At 52.6% G+C, this 15,101-nt stretch overlaps 1 protein-coding gene across 1 annotated transcript; it reads right to left on the reverse strand.

Moving 5' to 3' along the window:
- Positions 1-4,965: 4,965 nt before the first annotated feature.
- aqp4 (aquaporin 4) lies at positions 4,966-7,961 on the reverse strand. The gene is made up of 5 exons (XM_029831034.1): positions 7,865-7,961; positions 7,162-7,570; positions 6,923-7,087; positions 6,327-6,407; positions 4,966-5,848 (listed from the first exon to the last, which is right to left on the reverse strand). Exons 1-5 carry the CDS (start codon positions 7,936-7,938, stop codon positions 5,594-5,596), a joined length of 984 nt encoding a protein of 327 aa, XP_029686894.1. The 5' UTR covers positions 7,939-7,961; the 3' UTR covers positions 4,966-5,593.
- Positions 7,962-15,101: the final 7,140 nt, after the last annotated feature.

The raw sequence follows: 15,101 nt of genomic DNA on the forward strand, positions 1-15,101 counted from the left end.
CCGCTTCAGCCTTTTGTTCAGTTTATGTTTTTATAAAATCAAATAAAGAAATCTGCCTTTTGAATTTATTTTTTTTCCCACAACACCCTCACTCCTTGTGCCTCCAACTTGCCTCTTCGCTCTCTCTCCCTCGCAGAGGAGCTGATTTTAATCGTTATGATTAGTTTTGATGTAACGCTCCCCGGGGCCATTGCTACAAATGGATGGAGTGTTTCTTTGCCAGGGAGGAAAAGCAGCAGATGATGATAATTATATAGATTGTTGGTGGAGTCCTTAGATTCTCCCCTTCTTCTCCCTCTCGGTCTCCCAGTCCAAGACACGGCTCCGTCTACTACATTTTTAAAAACACTCCTCGTGCGTGAGACAACTTGTTGATTAGTCCGCGGTCGACGTAATAATTGCCGAGATGTGATTAATGAAGGTCTCTCTCTGGACGTTGTAATTCTTTTCCTCCCTTTGGACCCCCCCACCCCCCTTCCCAATGACGTATTGTATAAATAAGCACTTGAAGCTTGCCTCTATGCCCAAATCAAGTCTGAATCAGCGCCTGCGGCTGATGTGCGAGCTCATTTCAGATGTTCAACCATGCATGGATTTGGAAAGATGGAAGCTTTAAGATTTCAGCACTGGGCAAAGGAATTCCATGTTTGGAAAATTCTTCACGTGGACGCGGGTTATTATTAGAGGGTGCTCTTAAATCTAAAAATCTCGCCAATTAAAATCATTTTAAGTAGTTATTCTTGAATAAAGATGGCACCGCCCCCTTTGGCGCCCCCTACCGCCCGCACCACGAACTTCACTCGTTCCAGAGGAAGAAGTTTTGTCCTCTTTGTTGTAACTCTGCACAACATCAAAAAGGAGATCTCACAACACAAACAGGGCGCACACAAAACCAGCCTTTGACTAAATATTTACACACAGTCTGTGTACCAAAATCCTCATCCGAGGAGAAGCTCCCCCCCCCCCCGCCCACCCACCCGATCCAGGACCGTTCTCAAGCTCAGGCCGCGGCGGAACGTGTGTCATCGCTGATGGAAACAAAAGATTTTTCCTAATTGTCTGCATCAAAGGAGCATCCTCCGCGGATGACAAACAGGACCGCTTCATCCCGGCTGATCCAGGAACCATTAAACTTTCCACTTTTTGTTTTTTTGGAGCAACAGGAAAAACAAACACCGGATTAAAGTGTTACCATGAAGTGATTTTTCCCCTCAGAGGTTACCAGGCTCGCGCACGCTGAACCTTGACTACACACGATTTGCACACACATGCGTGCGTTTTTATACCATTATTCTGACAACAAAATGGCGAGCAACCCCCTCCCCGGGCCTCAGAGTCCCATACGTTATCCATTTTCCACACAAATGGAGCCTATTCCCACTGGAACTCTCTTCCCTTCGGTATTCACGATACGAGTCGGACGCTTTTGAAGCGCTACGACACACGTACAGTTTGACAGAGAGATCGAGCGGTTCTTCTGGGACCTGCGGCGGTTTCCCCTCAACGCAACGGCTCCGGCGCCGGCGGCGGGCACGTCGCCGCCTGGCTGCACCGTGTTCTGGCGGACAAACGATCCAGATTGGTTGCAGATGTGAGCTAGCACGACCCCGATGACATCATGGGCTTCCCGAAAAGGAGCCGTCTCTGTCTGAAACTGCAGCCTTTTAGCGGCGTTCTAGCTCCACTTGAGCTTTTGTCAGTCCAGAACCGGAATGTTCTGCTCCATTTGGATCATTTTAACAATCTGTGACAGCCTGAGACAAAGACTCGATGATGATTTCCACACAATCAGTCATTCCTGGACGGTTCCCTGCTCCCCAGCCACTGCAGCAGATCCATGTAGCACATGCTAAGCTAGCCTCCCACCGAGATACGAGCGGTTGCTGCTGCCGCCGCGCTCGCCGCGCTCGCCGCGCCCCTCTCATGGCCCGTGGGCATGCGAAGGAGTGGGTTAGATAAAAGGAAAACACTGAGGCTGCTCCAGAGCCTGACTCACTTCTGCCCTGCGGGGTCGCACCGTTTTAGGCCAGACTGTTCATCAAATATTATCTTTGGCAGCGGAGAAGATGGCGGCGGAGCGTCGCCCCGTCGCTGCCACGCAGCCCTGCCACACGAGCGGGTTCGGCTCGGGGACGTTAGGGCAGCCTCTCTGCCCGCTCTTAATATGAAATTTGGGCCCGTTTTTCCTCGCGGGGGCACACGCGGCCCCCTCAGCGTGCCGAATCTGGCTAATTCACTCCTGAAGAGTTTCTCAGTGCGACAACAAGTGTGTGGCAAAGGTCAGGATCGGCCCCAGATGCCCCCTTCCCACCCACACTGGACACAGGAGTCAGTGACACTACTGTAAGTGGGGGGAGACAAGGTGTGTGTTGTGGGGGGGGGGGGGGGGGGGGGGGGGGGCTGCTTGGGTAACGCTGGGAGGCTCTAATAAAATGTAATCCTATTATATGGTTCCCACTAGAGGGCAACAATAATAAAGGTTTCCCTAATAACAGCAGCACACCAAACCCAAATGGAAAACAGCTCCTCGGGTCACATCCCGCACTTGTACATATATCCTCTCATTAACCCGATCGCTGTTGGGCCACATTACACCGACGGGCCTCCGAGATTTAAGCCGCGATGGCGCAGCAAGAGTTAAGTCAAACAAATGTGTTTCATCAAACTGCAGTTTGGGCTGCTCTGCATAAAGGAATTGAGGCAGGGAGGAGGAGGAGGAGGAGGAGGAGGACTAACGGAATGTGTGCGGGTGGAAAGTTGGAAGCAGAGCCCCGAGGAATCCAATCAGAACCTCCCCACCCGCCCTCCGCCTGTCCAAGCCACCGGGGTCTCAGGTGTGCGCTCCATGAGCTAATACCTCCCAAACCGGATTGTTTGTGTTGGAGTAATCAGGGTTCTGTAATGACGGTCCCGGAGTCACGGGGCGCTCGCACCCAACCGCCCCTGACGGTTCATTTACCTCGCCGGCCAGTCCAGGCGACACAAGAACAGAGCTTCTGATTCCACCAGATGAGCCTCCTCCCAGAGCAGCTCTGCTCCGGGTCAGCGGAGGCGTCCGGCGGAAGCGGCGGGAAGGCGGCCGCGTTCGGGCGAGGAAGCGGCGCCTCCACTTCCTGCCGCCGTACGCAAACGCCCTCCAATATTCATCATAAGTGACAAGGTGAGTGAGGAGATCCATCACATTCTCAAGACAGCCGAGTTATTAAGTGCGCCGGTGTAACAGCATTACGGAAGCCGGAATAACAAAGTTATTCCTCCCTCTCCGTCTCCGTCTGTCCCCGCACACGCGTGTGCACGTGTGTCTGACAGCATCAGATGGCGGGAGAGCGTCGCACGCCTTCCTGTTCCTGCACCACCCTCCGAGCCCAGAGCGGCTCACTCAAGGCTCTTTCCAGAATCAAACAATTTCACGCAGCTACTGGAGGAGGAAATGAACTGAGCCCAGAGCAATAATAAAATTATACAAATGTTATTACAGACTCGCCTGCTACTGTCCTACTTTAATTCAAATTTGGACACTCCAGGCGCCGCTGGTGGCAGAGACCTTCCTGAATAAATCAACATTAGCTTACGTCTAAATTATTAAGGAAGTGGGAGACTTTCTTGTTTATAGTATGAATTATTAAACAAGTGTTTAACGCTGTTTTTCCCCTCACGAATCCCCAAATATTATTTGCTAATGATCTTAAAGGTGTGTGTTTTATCTTTCGCCCCTTCTGTCGAGTGCTGGGAATTGAGATTTGAGTTTGCTAGCTGCAAGAAGCCCGCCTGCTGTCGGCGCCATGAGGGCGAGGAGCGGCGGCGGCGTCGCTCGTTGGCGTCGTTATGATGTGCAAATGAGACGCGATTCCCATCGCCGGCGATGTCGGCGTCTGCTCCGCATCTGTACGTACATTCATCAATTATGGAGGCGCCGCTTGCGTTTCAGCCTCCTAAACGGACAAACGCGCGGGTTAAAAGTGTTTTGCTGCAACCTTGTTGCTACGCGAGTGTCACAACTGAAACTTCGAGGGGTCGATTCCAGCATCCTTCAGCCTGCAGATTTATCACTCCATCCCCATCTGAAACCCAAACCGGCCCAAGATCCCCCCCCCCCAACTGGGACCGTTCTCCTCACTTTCCCTCCACCGTTTAATCTTGCGATGGCCCGTTGTTGATAAATCTGAGCCCAGGGAGTCCATTTCCCATCATCCCGAAACATCAGATTTATGTGCTCGTTTATTTTGGCTGTAAAGATGATGAAGGGGAGCTGAGGGGGCGCTGGCCTCCAGCCACTGAGCCCTTCAGGAGCCCAGGCAGCGAGCCTGCAGGTAAAAGATAACGCTGCAGGAATCCAACATAAGGAGTCCTGGAAGGAGAACATCAGTAGGTTTTAGAGTGGAAGGACAGCAGACATTATTTTGATGCATGTTAATGGGGGGCAGAAAAGGGCAGAGTTGCACCGAATATAAGGCTCTGACCAATTTCAAAATCCAGTGGTGCTCAGACTTTAAAGACAAACCCCTGCTGCCCCCTGACATTAGTGCAACCTTCACGTGCAAGGCTCTTGGCTGCCCTCCCCTGGAGAACAACAGATGGGACCGCGATCGCCCGTAAAGCGGTTCTCAATATGGCCGCTAGATGGTGCTGTTGGGACGCAGCACAGCGAGAGGCGGACGTGGGAGGTTAAAATAAATACTGCAAACGTAGCCGCAGACCAGGAGGTTGGGATCATTTCCTCCACGCTGCAAACCGAGATCGACTTTTTCCTCTGTTTCTTAGTGCCGGAGACAAAAATACAAAAAAGCTCAGGTCTCTGGCGTTCCGGAGCGGGGGCCATTTCCTTTGCTGATGGGATGAGATTATGTGAAGCCACTCTCTGAGGTCTACCTCAATGTTGTCGGGAGATTAAAGGTAGATGAGACCATCCATCATTGATCCGCAGTTTCAACCCCCCCCCCCCCCAGAGGCGCAGAAACGAGTGCACGCAGTGAAAGGCATTTTATTTCAAAACAACTACGACAATCATCACAGAGGACTGAAAGCCTGAACCAAAACGCTTCATTATCTCAGCAGTTGTTCAGCTGGGATCAGCCCCCAAAAGGTCAATCATTTAAATTCTCATAGCCTGTTGCATCAAACACGATGGGAAGAAGAGACGCCGGCATGACGGATGCACTGGAAACAGAGAGCGACAGGACGCAGCTGGGAGGACTTTCTCCCAACTGTCCCGTATTAATTATCAGGGGAAAATGTCGCCCATTATCACGCAGCCAATACACGGAGCAAACAAACGCGGAGGCCACTGCGGCGACCCCGGCGTAATTGGCTGCCCGTCCACATATTTCTGGTGGCCGTTTAGCAGCGTTGAAAGGAACCTCTGTCTAAATGGTGGTGGGGGGGCCCCCGGTGGAGCGGCGGCCGTTCCCAGACGATTCTGAGTCCAAGTGATGAGATTCACATTAGCTCGGTGACAATGAGGGGAACTGGGGTTCGCCGTGGAGCCCGGCGGGCAGGAATTTCACTTTTCTCCGAGGTCCTGGACCAAGATGGAGTCGCCAAACTTTGACCACCCCTTCTACAGATTGGTCTCTACTTCCAGCGCACGTGATAGTCATACGGAGGACAGCACTTCTCCCGCCGTGTCCTGGAAACACTCCTTTTTCTCGGCTTTCTCCAGATGGGAGACGGTGTGGACGGAGCCTGGTTTGATGGCGACGTCTTCCGCCTCCACCTCCCGGTACCTCCCCGCCGAGTCCTTGTGAAAGACCGTCTCCAGCCTCTTCTTGAGCTCCGGGTCGGGGCAGTACAGGTACTCGTAGAGCCCGGCAGCCAGGATGGCCCCCAGGATGGGTCCCACCCAGTAGACCTGCCAGGAGCAGCAAGAAACCCCCCATTAGTTGGCTGGACATGTGTCCACTCTGGCCCTGCCCCTTCCTGTAGGCTCCCCAGAGCTTCATCTGACACCACAGAGACAAACGTTACACAAACGTTATTAGCACAGCACCAACAACACGACGCCGTGGTTTAACACCCCGTCCGGCCACATTCCATCAGCGTTCCACGTTAACATGCTGCATTTCCTTTATTTCCTGGAAACAGGATGTGAACTGATCCATCCCTAACCTATGGAAATGCATGGACTTTTCCAGGGATCTCAGCTTCCATCCACGGCTGCCTCAGCATTCCTGGCAGCGGCGCTGGAAATGTGACCTTCTCTTATTTCACGGTGGTGCTGCGCTCCAGTCCGCCCTCTCCCAGCCTCGGCCACAGCTCATCATTGACGATGCATCCACAGGTTCAACCAGGCCACATATGCATGTATACATCCCCAGCTGGACGCTTACCCAGTGGCTGCTGAAGTTGAGTGTGATCAGGGCCGGTCCAAAGGAGCGAGCCGGGTTCATGCTAGCTCCGGTATAGTTGATCTAAGAGATAACAAACAGTTTCACACAATATCGTCATCAACTGTTTTCCATAGGATGCCGACTGCCTGTAAAGTGGGATCAACGGGACTCCTGATGTATATATGTACATGCATTGGTAAGACAGATGCAGGGGGAAGACAACATCCATTTCCCCGAGCGGCGGTGCGCTCGGCAGGTTCAGGGAAGCCCCAGAGATCGGTTGCTATGCGATGGCAGCCTCCAAATGAATGTGCACGTAGGTGTGAATCAGTGAGAAAGTGCACGGTGCGACACACAGAACAACACTTGCTTTTACAGCCGCGCCGCTGCGGCTCCAGAGGCCAGGGCGAGGTTCTGGTTCCGGGGTGTTGTAGAAGAGGGCGGAGGGATATTTAAATCACCGCTGTTGGGTCGGGGGCACGAGAGGTGTCAGCTGATGTGAGGTGGGAGAACATTTGGGGCGATAAATTTATGAATCAGAAGGTTTTTCTGAGGGTGGTTTAGAAGAGGAGGAATTTCCTCTGGGACGAACTTACGGCAAACAAGTGTCCGATGGCAACGGAGAAGCCGATGGCGAGGCTGGCGGAGCCCCCGAGGTCGGTGCGTTTGGGATCACAGGTGGCGAAGATGGTGAAGACCAGCTGGAACGTGATGAGGAGCTCCACCAGGAGGCCGTGTCCGACCGAGATCTGAGAGTTCACCTGGGGAAGAGACTCCCAGTGAGACGAGCTGCACGGAAGTGCGTCAGCGAACGGGAAGAGCGGCGGACCCGTACCTCCGTGACGCCCAGGGAGCCTCTAGCGGCCGCAGGCGTGACGAGGTGCAGGACCCCAGCGCCGGTCACAGCTCCCAGGCACTGAGCCAGCACGTAGAACAGCGCCTTGGCCAGGCTCAGCTTCCTGGTCACCACCATCGCCGCGGTGACGGCCGGGTTGATGTGTCCGCCGCTGATGTGGCCGAAGCACTGCACCATGGTGGCGATGCTCAGGCCGAAGCACAGGGAGATGAGCACCAGGTCGGCCGGGGGAGGAGAAGCCTCCCCCGCTTTCCAGCTGATGGTGGAGCCCAGGCTGAGGAGGACGAAGATGAAGGTGGCCAGGAATTCCCCGGACACGGCCCTCCAGAACTCCTTGGTCCAGATGCCTTTGAAAGCCGCCATGATGTCACAACGACGCAGGAACCTCCTGGCAGAGATAGAACACAACACGGACCAACGTCAGGGCTTCAACCTTCAACCTTTTCTTCCGAAGCTAACGATCAGGCTCGGAATTCCTTCAAGTATCCGCGTCCGTGGCTGCGGCCGCTCGGCTAATTCCGTCATCTCTCCCGGAGACTCACCAGAAACGTGAGCACGCTCCCCCTCCCTGTGTCCCTGACCAGCCCGATGTGCTCTCACTCATGAGTCCGGCTACGCACCCGGCGGAGACAGCTCTCCCCTCATGACAGCTAAAGGCTGGAACGGTTGCCGGGGTACTTACGGGAGCGCGTCGGGCCACGGGAGCGCACGAGCGGAGCAGGGGGCAGGTCTGTCAGAGGGACGCCAGCCACACATAGTGGAGCTGGATCGAGTACAGCAGCTTTATTAAGTCACTAACCGGGCATCACCTCTCAGGAGTTAGGCTGCCTGGGGGGGGGGAGGGGGCGGAGCCATGAGATTTGCCTGCGGGGCAATTAGAGGCGCAGTTGCACTCGGCAACGCAGCAACTCAGGCAACCTCAGTGTTGCAGTTGGAGCAGAGCTAGAGAAAAGACGGGCTGAGTCTTTATTTTACTGTCCCCACGTCCCCCACGTCCCCCACGTCCCCCACGTCCCCCATCCCAGAGACAGGATGGACACATGTGGCAACATCTGTGCTAAGCCAGCAAATAATAGATGGATTTTATTACGAGAGGACGGGAAATGGGCCAGCAAAGAGCCATAAAGAGGCAGGAGACTTGCTGGTTGTATTCTGGGCGGTATGAAGACGCTCTTCTTCTTCTTCTTCTTCTTCTTCTGGTGTTCTCATCTTCTGCCCTGGTGATCATCCAAGGTTCTCCAGGAAATGTCCTGTGTCTAATACAGTGGTGGAAGCTAAAAATAAAGGCACAACCACGAAGGCCGACTGGGGGTCCATGTTTTCATTGGACACACGTTTAGCATGGTTGCTGATGGCGACGAGCTAATGTGCTACGATCGAGTTTTTAATCCACTTCCTGTCTCCACTGACGCGTGCAGTGTTCCACCAGCACGTTGATCCAGCCGTCCGGCACTAAATCACCATAAAAACAAATGAAAAGGTTCAATTAACTCGGAACTAAGATCCTGGTGCTGATTCAGTCATAAAAGAAGAGAAAGTGCAGCGTCGCCCTACAGCTGCTCATGAATCAGCAGATAAACACGCCGTTCTGAGGGGAACAGGCAGTTTTTGGGGACAGGCTGTGGGCGCCACAGTTGCACCTCAGCCTGCTGAGCCCAAACGTGCGCAACGTGCGCTGTTTTCCCTTTAATATCAGCATGCACGGCATGCCTGCACCACCTGTACGGTCCTTCCTGCCAACATGTGACTGACCTTGTTGTGAAAGAACCATTCCAGGGCTTTTCATGTGCTATCGTTTAGTCATTACACATTATTTTGAAGGCTCCTTCACGCTCCTTTAGGCAAACACAACGGGGCAACATGTGGAGCGACACGAGTGGAGGCATTCAGATTTGGAGATAATGAGGCCTGATAAACTCCAAAGTGCTTTTGGGGACCTTACTCTCGCTAATTCATGCCCCAGCTCTTTACCCCAACGCTAACAATCACAACTACCGGATTTTCTGGACTATAAGTCGCACTTTTTTCATAGTTTGTCAGGGGGTGCGACTTGTACTCCGGAGTGACTTATATGTTAAATAAATACATTACAGAATTTCACATGTTTGTTATTTTAACACTGACGACCACAAGAGGGCGCTCTAGGCGTGTGTACCTGAGGAACGAGTTCCTTTAGCGACGCAGAAGAAGAAGCGATGCTTCGTCTCTGGAGTTGGACTTGATTGTTTGGTAAACTTGCTCGGATGTTCTTTATGCTATAGTTATCTAAATTAGCTGAATTTGTTACGTTAGCATACCGTAACCCTATTGCTAATCCATGCTAATTGCCTTTCAAGATGAAATGTATGTTCTTGGTCTCGGATTTTATCAAATAAATTTTCCCCCAAAATGCGACTTATAGTCCAGTGCGACTTCTATCTATTTTCCTTCTTTATTATGCATTTTTTGGCTGGTGCGACTTAAACTCCGGAGCGACATTTAGTCCAGAAAATACGGTAAATGCCCCATAAACACCAAACTGAATGTCTTCGCTTTGCCAGTGAAATATCAGTCCTGGTCCTTGTTCTGCAACATGTGCGAACACACACACACACACACACACACACACACACACACACAGAGTTAAATATATGCTATCACCAGAAGTTATTGAGACCGTAACCTTTGCTTTAACCTTTGACCTTAAGTGCCCGGCTGCTCTCCGCTCTGGGCTGGAACGTACGTAACGTCTCGCGTTTCCTCCTGTCGACGCGCTCGGAGGTTAATGAGCGTGCACGTCGGCAACAAGTGCACGTCTAATTTTTCGAGGAAGGCGTGCTGAAGCGCCACAGTCTTTATTTTTAGTGCTTCCTCGTGTTAAAGGTGATTATTATCGCTCCGCAGGTGCACGTGCACGTGCATGCACAGCGTGAGATAATCACTTACACACCCTGATAATTATGCACGCGCTGCGGCTTTGTTTACAGTGGTAAATATGACCACTAGGCTTGTTTATTTTACAGCAACATTAAAATCCCGCACACTGTATCAACTCGGAATCATAATGAGAGACATGAAACGGAGAATCTTGTGCTTCCTCCAGGCAGTGAACGCATCACAGCAGTTCCTCCTTCACTAATTAAAAGGTTGCCTTCATTTTTCATTGGTGCCCGTGTTTAATTTACAGTCAATTAATATTTGTGGACAAGACAGGAATCCTGTTGTGTTAGACGAGGCTGTTCGGTGTCATGCTAGCTCAGTCGTGAGCTAGCATTAGCTCTAAAGGACGTTTGTGTTGCTCAGAAAGAGCAGCTCCAGCTCTAGCGAACATTTCCTACGTTGCTACGCTTCGTTAGCCAGCCCGCTCTGCGCAGCGCCAAGTTTTCGGCATTCCACAGTGAAGAGAATCCCGAGGCCGTTATTTAGGCCTGATTTAGCCTCTTCCTGAAAAAAAGGGACGTGCGAAAAGGGTTTGATGCTTATTGGAGTAAATGAAGCAAACGGGAACGACCTGCTTGTGACAGCACGGTTAACCTCTGACACAGAAAAACAAGCGTCTGACTCTACTCCACCCCCAACACGGGCCGTTCGGGGGGTGCGGGGGGGGGGGGGGGGGGGGGGGTATGCAGCATGAGAGGACGCTGATCCGCAGATCTGGATGTTCTGGAGTGCTTTTAACCTACGCTATCTGTGTCAGCGAATGCAACAGCTGCACATCGCAGATTTGGACTGAGTGTAGACGGAAAACATTCCCGGTTATTCCGTTTACGGCCACTGGAGGCGATAGAGGACCGCTTCCTTTCAGGAGCCTGATGTGAATCAGTTTCTGTTGACAGTCAACAATAAAATCACCCAAAAACTGGTGATTATCGTCTCGTTAAAGAGACGCATCCGGAACACCCGGTCCGGGGTCATCGCGCCCCTCCTCCCCTTTGCCCCAGATCGTCTTTCAGGCCTCGGTTCCGGATGTAGCGGAGGAGAAAATTTACAGGAGTCCAATCTGTGGATTTCACGGCTGAGGGCAGGAGTGTGTTGAAATGTGATGAAATCACAGCTCAACTATTAAATATTAAACACACTGGCTGTTTTCACATATCAATAAAGCTTCTGACCGAAATGTCATTAGTTCCAGTAGCTGCCTGCCTGTGCTAACGCTACGCTCAAATGAACAGGAACACACACACACACACACACACACACACACACACACACACACACACACACACACACATACACACATACACACTCCGAAGCACCCAGAAGACCTTGAGATTATACTGCTGCAAAAACAACTTGACGAGGTCCCGATGTTTTCTGGTGTGTGTGTGTGAATGTGTGTGTGTGTGTGGGGGGCACATTCCATGTAAGCTTCATTGCTCCTATTCAATCATCTACAGAGAATAGTGACATTTTTCATTTCTCCCCCTCTCTGCCGAAAACACGCCGCTGTAGAACCCAACAATAAAAGTGCACTTTATAATTACTTTTTATCGATTTCTTTCGGCACACGTGGGGGGGGGACTACAGCGAATACAGCAACTGATTATCTCATTTGAGCCACGCCGACGCACAGCGCAGCGTCCGGCCGCGCGTTAGCTACGAGCATCTTTCAGCGCCACCCTCGTTACTCCCGGGAGTCGCGGAGCGTCCACGCTGTGGTCAACCCCGGCAAAATGGGTAGCAGCCGTTAGCTTCAATACAATATGCCACCGGCAGAAGCTAACGGCTTTTACGTGCAAGCACGCGTTAGCAACCGGCTGTTGCTACAAAGCCTGGCTTCGTGCCTCCGTTTGAGCTGGTCTGCAGCCAAAGACACGGACGAGTTCTTCCACTGCTGCCGCGTTGCTATTTTTAGCAGCGCTCCGCGGGCAGTCCGTATCGATTTTTCTTGTCTTAAAGTTCCGCAACTGGCTGCTGGACTTCAGTTAAAGATTTTGAAGATAGTTTTATTTCAACATTTGCGGGCGAGCTAGCAAGAAGCGGCGGGTTGCGTTAGCGACCGCGTCCGCGGGCCTCACGGCCCCTCGTGTCTGCGCGCACTTGCCTAAAACGGAGCTTTGGGGTTGAGTCTTAAGGAGGGAAAAGAGGATTGGGCCTGTTTTCATCTGGATCCTGGTGCCAGAGAGTCTGTCTCTCCTCCTAATCATCACTGGAAGAGGAACAGGGCGGCTATTGTGAGTAATTAGAGATGAAGCCGAGTGTGAACGTTCTTTATCGGGAGGCTGTGCAGGACAGAGAAGCTCCGGGTTGTAGCTCCAGTCCTGTTGGACCGTCCCAACGTGTCCCTAAAGGACGCCCCGTTGTTCCAGTGAGCCGTCCTACGTGACCACAGGAACCGGAGCCAGCAGCTCCTTCCCTGGTCTATCTGCCCTGGGTTATGTTCAGCGTGCAGGACTTAAGGCGTCACATGACAACACCTCGTGTTCCAGACCCCCCTTTTTGAGGAAAATCCCGCCAGTGGCGTAAGTCATCACCTGCCTGGGATTTACGGCGCACGTCGCTCTCTTCCCTGCTCCTGTCTCATCCCTGTGGACTTCAAAGAGCTTCAGCGTTCCACCGCTGACACTGAGAATTACCGCAGGAAAGTGACGCACACGAACGTTACGGCAACACACGGAGCCTCCAGACGGGGGCATGGCGGCCCCGTGGCGGACCGACGGGGGTCGGGGTCGTCTGAAACGGCCCGCTCGTAAACAGGAACAAACGCCCGTTCCCGTTCCCTCCAGATGGGAACGGCTCATAAATATCTGGCCTCCGCAGCAACGCGGCACTGCCCAGCAACTCCGAGGACATCGGAGAGACGCTGGAGGGGACGGAGCACAGCAGCGCCGTCACGGAGCAGCAACCAGCAGCTCGCCATCAGCGTTCAGAGCCTGAATTCAACCGTTGACCTTCAGCCAAGGTTAAAGGTCGTGGAACCGAGCGGCGCCGCTTGTTGCCGCACCTGTGTTGCCTCCCACAGGTGAACAGCAGAGGTGTGGTGAGGTAGCAGCGGCAGGGACGCGCGTGGACAGGACGGGGACAGAGCGTCTCATTACCGAGCCGTCGCGGAGACGAGCTGTCAGGTTAAAGCCCCCAGGAAGCGGCGCCCGCAGATGCTGCCAACGATCGCACGCCAGCCTCTCCGCCAACAACAGAGGACGTTTGCGAGCATTAGAGAGGAATCATTTGATGGGGGGGGGGGGGGGGGGCTCTCAGGCTGCCTCCGCTTGGCGGCAGGTTCACCAGGACGGCGGCGCTTCGCCGCTGGTTGACCCACGCCGGCGCCGGCGTGGACCGATGCGATCAATACCTTCTTATTATGACTAATAGGGCGTTTCTGGGGTACGTATGGATCCCACTGTCAAGGTCCCGTTAGCAGGACGCGCCTCATCCTCGCCTGTTCTTCCCTGTGAAATCAGGTTAATCCACCAGGATGGAGAAGAAGGGCTTTTCTTGTTGTTACCCCCCCCCCCCCCCCCTTCCCGGGGGGCAGGTCACATCCACGTTTACACCAGAAGAACCGAGAGCTCGACCTCCTTAAATCCAAACTTCATTCCAAAAGGCCCCAAAGCCCAAAGATAGAAGGAAAGAACCCCTGAATCCTCTGTGGGGGGGTGGTGGGGGGGGGGTTCCTTTAGTCGGACTGGTCCCTTCAGAAAACATCAGCCTCTTCTTCAGAGACGGGCGGCGCTGCGGCCGTGACGCCGTTCCGAGGGAGCGCGTGTTGACAGAACAAGGTCAATCGCTGGAAACGTGAAAGAAGGCCGCGTGTTTGGGAATATGGCCCCCAACACCCCAACTACACCTGACTACTGCCTCCAGGGCTCCGGGTCTGGGGCAGTATTCTTCGAGAAGAGTCCATCACACCCACTGGGAGCTCTGGGGGAACCTGGAGGAACCTTCTCTGGTCACACTTTCTTCATCAGGAGGCGTCTGAGCCGCAGAGGGAAACGGAGGCTTCAGCCCCCGGAAAGGTTTGATTATTTACCCCAGCGGGGCAAATCTGACTGGAGCTGCTGCTGCTGCGGACCTGCAGGACGGGAGGTTCAGACCCTGGATGGTCAATCTGACCCAAACAGGTTGTAGTAGTCACATTTAAAATATGAATATAGCAACATTTCTACCGGGGAGGGTGATGTTTCTATACACTAAGAAGAAAGGATGCTTCTGAAAGGAAAGAAAATAAACTCTTATTTATAAGCTAAGATAAGATAAGATAAGATGAACCTGGAACCTGGAACTATCCTGGAACTATTTTTACACCGGGTGATTTGTGAATCAGAAGCGTGTTACGTAATCACACACTGAAAATAAAATGTGCGTGGAACAGACTCGCGCCGACCTTTGCGTGAGATATTATAATTAGTTTAAATATATAGGTTTAAAAGATCCCGGAGGTGTAATGCTGCGTGCCGCCACCGGGTGGTGCTAGTGCGCTTTGAAACGCAGAGCTGAAGCGCCCGCAGATCCCCGCACAAACCCGCAGATTTCTCCGTGAGTGGCAGCTCTGCAATATTAATGTGATGGTGGATGCACCGAGCACTCTCTCCCATCCTTATATCTGCATTAATGTCAGGATTTCCACATCACGACAAAAAAAGAGAACAAAAACATAATGTTACAGAAGCGGCGCACATGCATTTTAATGAATCCCATCATAAAATATGGATCAGAAGGCACTTAAGATTCACGTGTTTATGTAGTTCCACCATGTTAGTTGAGTTTTTAGTTTATTTTAAATCTGTGACTCGGTGCAGACATGCAGCGTTTCTGAGGTCAGAGGAACATCTGGTGTTTGCCAAGAGGGGAGATTACAAGATCGATAGCAGAAGGTAAATACAAGACTAGAGCCAGTAGCTCGTTGTTGGGGGGGGGGGGGGGGCACGACCTGATCTGCCCAAGGGTAACAAAACCCACCTGCAACAATATGCTGAGATGTTACAGGACGGGAACCGGAT

This window comes from Takifugu rubripes, chromosome 22 (genome assembly GCF_901000725.2).
Source record: "Takifugu rubripes chromosome 22, fTakRub1.2, whole genome shotgun sequence".
NCBI lineage: Eukaryota > Metazoa > Chordata > Actinopteri > Tetraodontiformes > Tetraodontidae > Takifugu > Takifugu rubripes.